General features: G+C 41.2%; 1 protein-coding gene across 1 annotated transcript; it reads left to right on the top strand.

The window, feature by feature from the left end:
* Positions 1 to 4,178: 4,178 nt before the first annotated feature.
* Positions 4,179 to 9,891, top strand: LOC307077143 (multidrug and toxin extrusion protein 1-like; the record flags this gene model as incomplete). The annotated part of the gene is made up of 16 exons (XM_079738448.1): positions 4,179 to 4,256; positions 5,269 to 5,370; positions 5,508 to 5,576; positions 5,694 to 5,842; positions 6,284 to 6,326; positions 6,455 to 6,499; positions 6,677 to 6,774; positions 6,943 to 7,040; positions 7,544 to 7,725; positions 7,969 to 8,077; positions 8,221 to 8,296; positions 8,644 to 8,713; positions 8,979 to 9,111; positions 9,199 to 9,293; positions 9,395 to 9,458; positions 9,662 to 9,891. The coding sequence occupies 16 exons, from the start codon at positions 4,179 to 4,181 to the stop codon at positions 9,889 to 9,891; spliced, it is 1,641 nt and encodes a 546-aa protein (XP_079594574.1).
* Between the last annotated feature and the right edge of the window lie 2,990 nt (positions 9,892 to 12,881).

Here is a 12,881-nt window from a genome sequence, read left to right as displayed (position 1 = left end):
GGAGAGAAAGAGAGAGATAGATAGAAAAAGGAGGGGAAGAAAGGTGGAGAGAGAGAGCGACGTGCATCAGGTTAAAAAAAAAAGAGTCAGAAGTCAGCGAGAGGAGAGATTACGGTAGACAAGCCGGACATCCTGGGCGGGAAACCAAGAAGGGATGGAGGGAGAGAGCGAGCACGAGGGAATTTATACGCCACGGTAGGACGGTTGTGGTAGGCCTATATATGCGTGTGCGTGCGTGTTGTTGATTTTGTTGTTGTTGTTGTTGTTGTTGTTGTTGTTGTTGTTGTTGTTGTTGATGATGATTTAATCAGCTGTAGATGTCCATGTCGTTAACCTAATCTTGTCCTTGCATTTTTATACTCCCAACTCTCGCCCTCGTTTCAGCAACGAGCCTTTAATCCTGGTTGACGGACAGGCCGAGGTGTTGGGTGGTGGAGGGGATGATGATAACACAGCCCCCCCTGCGATCCATGTCACTGAGGAGAGGGGCCCCGACCAGGTCCGATTTATTGAATAGACTCCATACACATTTTTTAGATTCCTATCTTATTTACCTCAGCAAAACTCAAATCAATAAAGGACCAAGAAATGGCCTATCCTATTGAAAAATATCCACGATCAAACCACCACCCACTAGGCCTACACGTCCATATAATCACAACTGTCACTCAATCAAGGTATTTTTCAAATATTCTGAATGATACAAAAAGCACATAGTCTGTGGACAAACGCATGTGGTAAGGGGGGGTTGTTGATCTGCGCTTGTTGATTTTTCAGTTGGAAGACGCTATTGTTTCTGCCCCAGCGGGGGGGACCACGAGTGTCATCGACAATGAGCTGGACGCACTCAGTCTGGGTGACGCAGAGACATCGGCGTCATCATCACTGGCCCCTGACGTGGCCATGGACTCCCATGAGGACCAAGACAACCGCCTCTCATTGTCTGACGGGCTGCTGGAGGAACACACACTCCAGACTCAACCTTCGCCACCACTGACTTCACATTTCACCGGAATAGAGAGTAAGGTGTCGTGGTTCGGCCGATGTCCTTTGTCCTCGCTTAATTTGGGGTTCTTGAAATCAACAATAGTGTGTCGATGTGTTTGACATAAAAAGTGTATCAGTGTTGACCTAGCTTATTTTTTTAATCTTAGATCAAGTCTCAGAGCCCTGCTGGTATTGCCTGAGGTCTCTTGAGCCAGAGCAATGATGAATACGGTCTATTTTGGGGTTTTTGAATTCCAAAATAGTGCGTCAATGTGTTTGAAATGAAAAGTGCATCAGTGTTAACCTAGTCTAACTTTACATCTTAGATCGAGTCTCAGAGCCCTGCTGGTATTGCCTGAGGTCTCTTGAGCCAGAGCACCGCCCTCATGATCCTGGACAGGTTAAAGTATCATTGTCAACCTTCTTCTGTTGAAGTGAAGAAAGATTAAACAGTGACACATCTGAAACATGGTTAAGCATTAACAACACAACATGTAACCTTTGGTCCAAATCTCTTGCACAGCCTGACGTGATGGTGTTGCAACAGGACTACAATTCTGTGACACCAGTGCCCCCCAGTGGCCAGAAAGTGAACTACCAGACAGACCCGCGGCCTCACTTTGGCGTGGCCTACTCCTCCCGCTCCACCTCACTCCCCCTGTGGGGGAGTGAAGGTCCGAGCTGGGTCATCAGGAACCAGGACCTGGTGGATCAGAATGACACCTGCCCTCACTGCCATATAGCACTACCCCCAGACACACTGCGCTGGCATGAGGTCAGCTCACACACACACACACACACACACACACACACACACACACACACACCTGTACAAACTAACATACATTTGTACACACACACACACACACACACACACACACCTGTACAAACTAACATACATTTGTACACACACACACACACACACAGATACACACACAAACAGTTATTGCATGCCCGCACCTGCACAAACTAACACACATGCACAGGCACGGTAACACAAACACACACACACACACACACACAGAGACACACACACACACACACTTGTGCTTGCCTGTGCCAAGTGTTACAAGTATAACAAGCAAAGCAAAAGCAAACTGAGTTTTCTTCTCTCTTCTCCCCAGGCAAAATGTTTGCTCTTTGATGGATTCAAGAGTATTGTAAACAATTAAATCTCCTGTGGGATGAAGCTTTCTCATGTATCCTTATCGATTTCACACGCCTACAGGATGCTGTATACTCCTCAGGAAACACATCCATGACATCCTTGTACAAAAGAGTATTTTTTTTAACTATGATTGCAGAGGACATGATTTTCTGTTATTCGCTGTCACGGACACCAATAAAGAACATACATCTATGTCTGATCTTGATGAACATTCTCGACAAAACTGCTGGAAGATGTATTATCTTGTAGAAACAATGTGGTATTAAACATCATGTCATGGTCGTGATTTCAGAGTTAATATTAGTCGTCCTACTGGTTACTGCAAACCGGTTGAGGGTAAAACCCGACCATTAACAATATTCAGAGTTCAAGCATATAGAAACAAAAAAAGCCTAGAAGAATGAAAAACAAACAAGGCTGTGCAGAAGAGCAGCAAAGCCAGAGGGGCAAATATTATACGATATGATACACTTTGTTCATCCCTAAGATCAAGCACAATCAAACAACCTCACAGAGAAATGTACAATACATCACATTCCAAGAGGGCTTGATCCTAGCTCAGTGTAGCATACCAAAGTATTAAAACAGCATTGAGTAGTAGACCTGGTTCACATCCTACCTGACGAATCAAATCGCACCTATCAGGTCACATTGAATGGCTCCTTGTCCAAACCCTGCATTCTCGACACTGGTGTCCCTCAAGGCTCTGTACACGGTTCCCTTCTGTTCTCCCTGTAAACTAGATCATTGGGCTCTGTAATCACATTACCAGGTTTTTCCTATCACTTCTACGCTGACGACATTCGACAGCTATTCCTCTCTTTCCCCTCCGCTGATTGTAACACGCATCTCAGAATATCTGACAGTCATCAGCACAGTCCAAGTGCTGATGCTGATTGGCAGTCGGACCATCACCTAAAGCACACCTGAAGGACTCGGGCCCGATCCTGCAGATTTGCCCTCTACAACATCTGCAGGATCCGGCCCTTCCTTGCAAGGGAAGCAGCTCAGCTCCTGCTCCAAGCGCTTGTCATCTCCCGTATCGACTACTGAAACTCGGTTCTGGCTGGGCTCCCTTCCTCAGCGATTAAACCTTTGCAGCTTATCCATGGACCTGCAGCAAGCCTCGTGTTCAACCTACCTCAATTCTCCCATGTGACCCCCCCTTTTCCGGGGCCTCCACTGGCTTCCCTATTTATATAGAACCGTTCATACAAGAGGCAGACTCAAAGTGATTCACATATAACATTGTCATACAATAAAAGGAATAAAATAAGATATATACGTTTAAGATTTAGCAGAAAGCTTTAGCAAACATACAATACATGTAGGTAATAAAAGTGCAGCAGAAAGCTAAAGCAAACATAAAAGTCTTCAGTCTGGTTTTAGAAGTGGTCAGAGTTGGGGAAAGTCTTAAATCCTCAGGGAGATTATTCCATCTATTTGTTGCATAGTTACTAAATCCTGCCTCCCATGTTTCGTGTTTACTCTGGGGATAATTAACAGATTGGTCTCAGATGATATTAGTGGTCTTAAAGGCTTATGTAGTGGAAGCATATCAGTTATATACTTTGACCCTAAACCATGTAGGGATTTATAAGTGAGCAGTATGATTTTAAAGCAAATTATCTTGACATACAGGGAGCCAATGTAACAAATTAATTGGTGTAATTTGTTAAAAAATGTTGGTCTTTGTTAGAACTCTAGTGGCTGTATTTTGAACAAACTGTAGTTGCTGTAGTTGTTAACTTTCACTAACATAGAGGTTAGGGTTAACTAGTCAATACTCCAGTTAGAGTCGTTCTTGACATCTAATATTTTGTTAAAGGATGGGTTTTTATCCTCAACACTTTCTCCCCAGCTCAAAGTGTTTGTTAGCTAGACTGGCAGTTGACCATCACAGGCCAAACCCATGGATGTATAACTAGCAACAGTATCATGCGCTTCAGGTGAAAGTGGAAAAGTGACACAAACTTGAGCCCTTGTTCCAGGACGGTGTGTGAGGGTCAGGACAGTGGACAAGATGAAACCCATCAGGAAATGGATAGCTGAGGAGTATAAGAATGAACTGATCCTACTCTTCAAAGTGTCATCTCCAATTGTAAGTAAGAATTCACTTGTAAATGGAGCTCTAGTTGGTCATTTTCAAATTTGTATAGAGCATTTGTTTCTCCTCTTAACAAATGCTTTTAAACATATCAGATTTGGTGGTAATACTTTACAATGAAGGATCATTAATCAGATATTGCAGAAATAAGAACTAACTAACCATCAACTAAGGCAGTTGGACAGTTAATTAACAGTTAACTAATGGTTGGTCTTCATGTTTTGATGTATAAATAATTTAATATGCTTAGTGTTAGTGGTTAGGGTTAACCCAACCTTAACCCTAACCCTATCCCGTATGCTAATGGTATATAATAAAGATTATTACTGTGCTAATGTTAATTGAAGGTTAATTAATGTAGCCTTATTTTAAAGTGCTACCGATTTTATAATAATTCTTAAGCTTGATATTTTCTAAAACCGTAATAATGTTCTTCTTCTTAATAATAATAGTAATAATAATAACAAACAACAATCTGTCAAATAATAATTATTCGAAGGCCTATGTTCATTGTTTATTATATGTAATAGGCCTGGTAGTAGGCTTGTATATAAAAGGGGACCATTACTAATAAATCATCAACATCCACCAACATTACCATAGCTAATGTTTAAACCTGCTTTGGGTAACTTTCTGAACCTATATTTAGTTCAAACCTTTTTTTATGAATAAGGAACTCTATCAATAAAGGCTTAACTTATCCATTTATATCCTCTCGCTGTGGTCTTTGGGTGAAATATAATCATGTTCTGAACACATTTGATGGCTGCAGTAAAAACGTTACACAGTGCAGGATTAGTGTATGCCCTTGCTTTGATTAAAGTGTTTTAATAATCAAGATTTATTGTCAAAACACTTTCAGAATTGTTGTTGAGTAGATCCTGTAAATATACTTCCCCCTAAATTTTGGACTATTAACTTTACTGATTAATTTATTCTAGTTAGATAGATGCCATGGTGTTGTAAATCCACACCATACATTTATAAACCATCCTACTCTTCTTAGTTCCTTTCACAGTTGATGACCTTTCTAATCGGTTTTGTCAGTATGGTGTTCTGTGGCCACCTCGGAAATAACGAGCTGAATGCTGTAGCATTGGCGATAGCGGTAAGAAAATAGTGCCTTTATCCTAAATAACAACCTTTTCCACAGAGTCAATCACTGCAAACAGATGTTTTCTGTCTACTACGTTTGTTTATGTCGAATTCATGGTTGCAATGATGTCTTATTGAACTTCTATACAGGTAATAAACGTCACTGGTATCAGCATTGGCTTTGGACTGTCATCGACCTGTGATACTCTCATGTCTCAGGTAGAGGGCACTAGTAGACATCATCATTTTATACAAATTATCCATACAAAATTGACAACATTTATAATACTATCATGATTTCAAAGTTGTTATTTTGATATTCACTCTTTACCACAGACCTTTGGCAGTGGGAATTTCAAGCAAGTGGGAGTCATTCTCCAAAGAGGAATCCTCATCCTGCTATTGGCCTGTTTCCCCTGCTGGGCGGTTCTCATAAACACACAGTCCATTCTAATTGCTGTCAGACAGAGTGCTACAATTGCCAGGTCAATAACATTGCCAGGTCAATTCGCTTATCCACCTTGAATGGCAGATAGACTGAAAATGTGTTGATGCATATATTTTTAAATTATAGCAAAAGTCTTCATCAACACACCCGAGGTCCCAATGTGTAACATTTAGCCCAGTAATTAGGCGGAGACTTTCAGGATAAAAAAAAAGAACTCAGTGTTCCAGCTCAGCTCAGCTCCACTCACTCAGTGAGTGGAGGGGTTTTGGGATTGTTGATTGTAAAATGAGAAACGTAGGAAGTTATTGTAAACAGAAAGAGAGGTGCGGGCTGGCCAGCAGTTATTTTTTGTAGAATATATCAGTTATTGTATGTGATCTTATTGATACAATTATTGAAATCGTTATTAATCAGCATTGACTACAGATATGTCCATTAAGCTACGAACCTTCACATTAATGACATTTATTTTTTATAGATTATCTCAGCTGTATGTGGAAATCGTCATGCCTTCTCTGCCGGTAGGTTCTGTTTGCATGTTTGCACAACCCCACTAGGTTCAAGAGCTAACTAACATACCGTCACCTGCATTATTCATTGTTTAAATCCTCGTTATAATGTGATCTCAGCTGTGTTTCATGTTTTTCAGGCTACTTTTATGTACCTTCTACAGGGACGATACCTCCAGAATCAGGTCATTGATTATGTTAACCTGAGAGAACTGGAATTCACCAGACTCTGCTGAAACGCTAACATACTGTACCAATACAGAGTATTTGTAGGTATTATGATGCCCTTGTTTCCTATAGGGTTTGATTCCTACATTTTTTGTTGACCCATATCCTGTGTTACTGTTTGTGTTGACCTGCAGGGCATCATGTGGCCCCAGGTGATAACTGGGGCCATTGTGAATGTTGTAAATGTACTCATCAATTACATTTTCCTCAATTTGCTGGATATGGGTGTTGCGTAAGTAAATATTTGAATCCAGTTTCTAAAATGTTCAGATATCTAGTGATAATTGTACAGGATTTAGGGAGGCTCTAAAGCTAAATCTGTTTGTAAGCATAATTTAAATAACGTGTGTATAACATGTTTGGCTTGATTCTCTCTGTGCTGTCCTTGCATCCTCTGTAGAGGCTCAGCTGCAGCCAATGCGATATCGCAGTACGCTCTCGCCACATTCCTGTTCATCTACATTAACTGCCGGGGGCTGCACCGGACTACATGGGCAGGTCAGCTCTCTCTCTGATTACTCACTGCCTCAGTGAGTATCTTCACTCACAACCGACACCTGCTCTCACCCTGGTCCACTCCTGAGTATGAGAACGACCACACCATATCCAGGGGTTTGCTCCGGTGGAGGTGCTCTCTACTTCCTGCACAGGTCCAGAACCTTCGCATCATTGAGGTGACGTTCAATGTACCTTGACCCTGTCGCTTTTGAGGTCCAGAGCGTCTAGAGGTGCTCTATCCTTGCCCATTCGGATTGTATCTGTACATTATTCATGGTAAACCATTGGAGGCGGTCTTGGAACATGTGTGTCTGGATCTTTCCTCCGTCCCCAGACCTGTTGGCCCTTCTGTCATGCCCATACCAGGGTGTGGTGCCACACCATTGAATCTTGGTCAAACATCACCTCTTCAAACCATTTGTTACAGAGACGATGTTCAAACAAACAAACCCTAAACTCAGCTGGTAAACCTTAAACTCATTTTGTTGACCTGTGACCCCTAGGTTGGTCCCCTGACTGCCTGCAGGAGTGGGGGTCCTTCATCCAGATCGCCATTCCCAGCATGTTGATGCACTGTTTGGCCTGGTGGGTCTATGAGGTGGGAGGCTTCCTCACGGGCCTCATCAGCGAAGTGGAGCTAGGTGCTCAGGCCATCATCTACGAAATAGCAGCTTTTGTTTATATGGTAATCTCAAGAGGCACTATCTGATATCAGTGCTTCCCTGGACATTTTATTTTCCATTGGCCGCACACTTTGAGCAGTGAGCCAAAACCTTTTAGATCATAAACAGAGGGGTTACCACATATCAACTTGGAGGCGATACTTGGTCTCCTCCCACGATACACAGGATACGCAGTAGGCCCCAAGTCTCAAAGTGGGCCTGGAATTCAAAGTGGGCCTCAAATTGTGGTTCATGCTTTGGTCCAGATCCCAATGGGAGTGTCTGTGGCGGCCAGTGTGCGTGTCGGAAACGCCCTCGGTGCTGGAAATACGGAACAGGCCATAATGTCTTCCAAGCTCTACATCATCATCGGAGGTATGTGTGAAACCCAACTATATATAAACTGGTCCCTCATATACGTGTCATTCTCATCTTGGTGTTTAGTATTTGCAAGTATATTGCCCCTTATTGCCCATTTAAACTATTACCTCCCATTTCCACCATTACCTCCCTGGTAGTTATAGGGGCATGCATTACTGCAGTTGTACTCGGAGTCTCGAAGGACGTGATTGGATACATTTTCACTACAGACCCGTTAGTAATTGTGTTAATACACCACATGCAATGTCTATTGCACAAAATCAAAAACCTTAACTGCAATCGTTCATGTATTAACTCCGATAAGGAAACATCATATTGACTCTGATGAAATGTCTCATGATTTTTATCAACTTTATGTTTGGCAATTGGGCTGTCAATCAGTAGCATTCAATATGCACATGAACATTTACAATTTGAAGTTGCATGAAAGTTTCACAAGCAATAAATTGACATGAAAAAGATGGTGTGTTTGGTAAATGAGAGAATCAAACCAACATTTTATGGAGATCATCTTCTTTGTATATATGTTTACTTTTCTTTCTTTGTTTGGGGTCCTTTAGAAAAATTGTTCAGCGGGTTGGTGACGTCATGATCTTGTATGGCTTTGTACATGTCGCTGAAAACATTTCGGTGAGCTCTCATAAAAGCATAATAAAATGTACCTTCCACCCAGGAGTGATAATCTTGTAAATAAAATGACTTTTTACTTAATGTCCCCAGCCCATGACATAAAGTGACTATGTTTGATGTCAACAGTGTGTGACGTAAAGAGACTTGTTTACCGTCCTCAGAATGTGACATAAAGTGACAGATTTTAATGTCCCAACAATGCTATATAAACTGCTTTTACTGTCCTCAAAATTTGATATGAAGTGACTGTTTTGAATGCCTGCAGGGCGTGACTGGAGGTGTAATCCGGGGTGTAGGGAAGCAGAAGGTTGGTGCACTGTGTAACCTGGTGGGGTACTACGTTTTTGGATTACCAATTGGAATTTTGCTCATGTTCCCAGCTGGATTGGGTATTGTAGGTAAGGATGAGTTAGGTATAGTGACTGACTGTTGAACCAAATTACCTAAACTTGTCAGCTATTTTGATCCTTTTTCTTTCTCTTCAGGTTTGTGGTCAGGACTATTTGTTTGTGTTGCAATAGAGAGTGGTTTCTATTTAGTGTATCTGCCCAAAATGGACTGGCAGAAAGTCACCAAAGAGGTTGGTACTAGAAACATGAATGTACATGTTTATGTTTAGTTTCTATCCAAGGAAAAAATATATTATGCAGATGATTAATTGTGGTTCTTGTCTCTGAAAAGGCATTAGTGAGAGCAGGTGCACACCAAACAGATAGAAAGGAGATGCCTGTAATGGAGCACAAGGGTAAAATGACTTTGATCTGTCTTTTTGATTTTGTGTGGTTACAAGGCACGCACTGCATTGTTATTCAAATTCTGACTTATCTTCCACCTGATTTCGGAACTGTATCTCCTCCTTTAGTTGAATCTTTACATTGTTGTCACCAATCCATCTGGCTCTGTTAGTATACAACAAGCTTGAGATATCTTCATGCAATTGTCCTCCAGATTGTTGGCTGGATAAGGTCTGTGAGACAGACCAGGGGATAGCCCAGGTGAAGGCCTCTGGTGCTGCTGATCCAGGAGCCCCTAAGGAAACCCCAGAGCAGGGACCCAGTGGGGCAGTGGTCCTCACAGTCAGGCAGCTGGCTGTACGCCGCGGCCTGGCCCTGCTGCTCATGTCTCTCATACTGGCTGCTGGGGTCCTGACCAACGAGATGCTCCTCAGGTTTTTATAATTGACCTGAATGACAGAACTGCTCATCGCTCCTGGGCCACCACAGAAAAGTTGTGGTCAGAAATAAACTCCCGTGGCCTTTTTTGGGCAGAAAGTTAAACTCTGATACCTACATTAAATGCAGTACCCTCATACTTTATTGTGTAATATATTGCCATCCGTACTACAAACAACCTCACCTCAACATCACATTTATATTATTGGTGTGTTTGCTAGAACCGCAATATTGTTAATTGTGCCTTATTATTCCAACTCCTTCTTCTGCTTGACGTTCTCCATTATTCATCTGACTGTTTTAGAGGTATCAAACCCAACCAATGCCAAAATGTTGGGAATTTCGCCTCTATGTCTCTTGCTGATTCAGCTTTTTTGTTGATTAAATGTTTCCATAGGGATACATTGAAAAGATAAAAGTTGGCAGATGGGTATAGGGCAAATATAATGCCGTTCCCTAAAGCCTTTGCAATGACCTTACCCCAACCAGCAAGAACGGCCTAATGCAGCAATGCACCAGTATATTAGCTTTAGCATTTTAGCAAAAGTGTTGTAGTCAGTGGCGGCTGGTGATCAGAAATGTTGGTGGGGCACAGTAATAGACAAGGGGGTCTATTAATCAAATCTTTATTAATTTAATAGATTTGATTTCCTGTATTCTGGTGCATTTTGGGGATGGCCATTACCTATTTACCTACTATTCATTCAGATTCATAGCTTACATCCTGACTTGCAGGGCCTGGACAAGCTTACACTGCATATACAGACCTACTTCATGGCCATTCCACCAGCCATTGCTATTTGACCCATTGTTGTTATTCTAATATTGAGACAAATCATGATCACTGTCCTATAGCGTCCATTTTTTGTGAGTCTCAAAATATGGGACAGTTGCTTCATTTTGTTTATATGCTACAGGCCGAAAGACTAAATTAATATGTAACTTACTTGCTCCTTTTAAGTATAACATTGCTTGGGGAGTCCAATTCCTCCACTGAAAATGGTGGAAAGTGCTTACTACTCTGCTAGTTAGCGATCTATGTCTTCGCTACATATAGTTGTGCTGCGCGAATGCTGCTGAGAGGTAGCCTATTTGATTTGACACACTGGGCGAATTTTCTTGCGCCAATGAAAAGCTGTCTCTGCTTGATAGACAGCCAAAAGTTAGCGAGCTTAAATTGACTTCAACGTGGCCGGCGCCCCTGACTTGGAGGAGGGCTTTATTTCGAATGACCAATAACTAGCCTAGCCCAAATCATTGACGTTCAGACGCATTTAAATGGTTGCTGGCAGTGACACCTATACCACACAATTAAACGAGGATAAACGCTATGTATTTTTGTTGATGTTGTTATTATTTCGCATTAATAATCGTTTATTAATAGTTGGCAGATAAATTCAAGTGAATATTTCACGGAGGGGCGGCGCCCTAGCGCCCTCTATTGACCCACCGCCACTGGTTGTAGTGCATGAACCAGTAACGGCTGGCAGCCAGGTATCAAATAGAGAGAATCGTGCACCTTCTAGAGCAGGGGTCAGCAACCTATTCAACTTCCAGTGCCAGTTTTACATTTTCTCGTTAATGAGTGTGCCTTAAGCAACAATATATTAAAAATTAAGCTGAATTATGACACAGCGACCAAAAACGTTTCCAGAAGAACTGGAATTGTATTATTTCCATATAGTCCACAATCATGCATCAACACTTCAAATGTTTTTTTGGTTGTTATATTTGCAACATGGGCTTACAAATTATAATTACATATGTCCCATCTTAAAACACCATTTTCAGAAACTCATTCAAAAACATATTTACACTGTGAGAAATGTAAAAAATGAGAATATATGAGAATGTTGGAACCATCCACATAAATATCTTTACGACATGTACAGCTTTGCAAAGCCATGTGAAGGCGATGCATAAAGGCCACTTGCAACAATATCTTAAATATTTTCTTCTCTATTACTCACAACATAGGTTTAAAAACTATTAATTGATCCCATTTCAGAACACTGGTTTCTGTAACTAATTTAAACATATTTGCACTGGCAGGAAATGCCCAAAACAGAATAAAGTGCAAAAAAAAATCGGTAGTAATGATTATGCTGCCGCATTGTGCTGTGATTTTTTAAAATAATAATAATAAAAGAAAAAAAGAAAAAAAAAAATATATATATATTTTTTAAGTGTGCCAATGATTATGCTGCCCCGTGCCAGTGGTGGCACGCGTGCCTAGGGTTGCCGACCCCTGTTCTAGAGAGAGAGAGCGTCTCACACATTAACACAAAGGTCATAGGTCAGGTAAATCACCACAAAGGTAAATGTGTCACTCGAAACGTGCCTGAGCAAGACAAAGGAGCTGTGTCCTCATATCGTCCAGAGAATAATATTTATGTTATAAGACAGGATGTAACAAACTTCCACAACTTTATATATATCCTTGTGACTTGAGCTAATCTCCGTAACATCACAGAGATCTACTGCACATAACATTAATCAACAAAACATTTAAAGATAAATAGTAAACAATGCAGGCCTGGTTAATATGTATGCTCTTTATATTACATTGTAGCATTTATTCCATGGGTTGGATCTGTTAAACAGGTCCTGTCTTACACTTACGCTGCTAGGTATTAAGCTGTCTGGTTGTGTGCGTGTTTGGATGTGTCCCATTCCAAATGCAAGTGTTAAGGATGTGTTTGGATGGTGAATATCACGATGTATACAGTATCAACACATTTTGGTATACATGCACAAAACTGTTGTGTGATGTGATGTGTTGTCTAAATATGGGAGACTATAAATGTACACTCTACAAAGTGTTTACTGTGAATGGTTCTTTCCGTAAAGAAAGCCGAGCCAACAATTTATAACTAGTCTTATATCCATTGACACTGGTTTACATATTTCAGTATATTTCAGAACGTCATATTTCCTCATGCGGATTGGTCATTAAATGTTAGTGAACTGCATTTGGTTTGCAAAAAAAGTAAGAA

This window comes from Pollachius pollachius (genome assembly GCF_949987615.1).
Source record: "Pollachius pollachius genome assembly, chromosome: 6".
In the NCBI taxonomy this organism is placed as follows: Eukaryota; Metazoa; Chordata; class Actinopteri; order Gadiformes; family Gadidae; genus Pollachius; species Pollachius pollachius.
The sequence above is the reverse complement of the archived record's forward strand: the minus strand, read 5'-3'. Positions and strand labels throughout refer to the sequence as shown.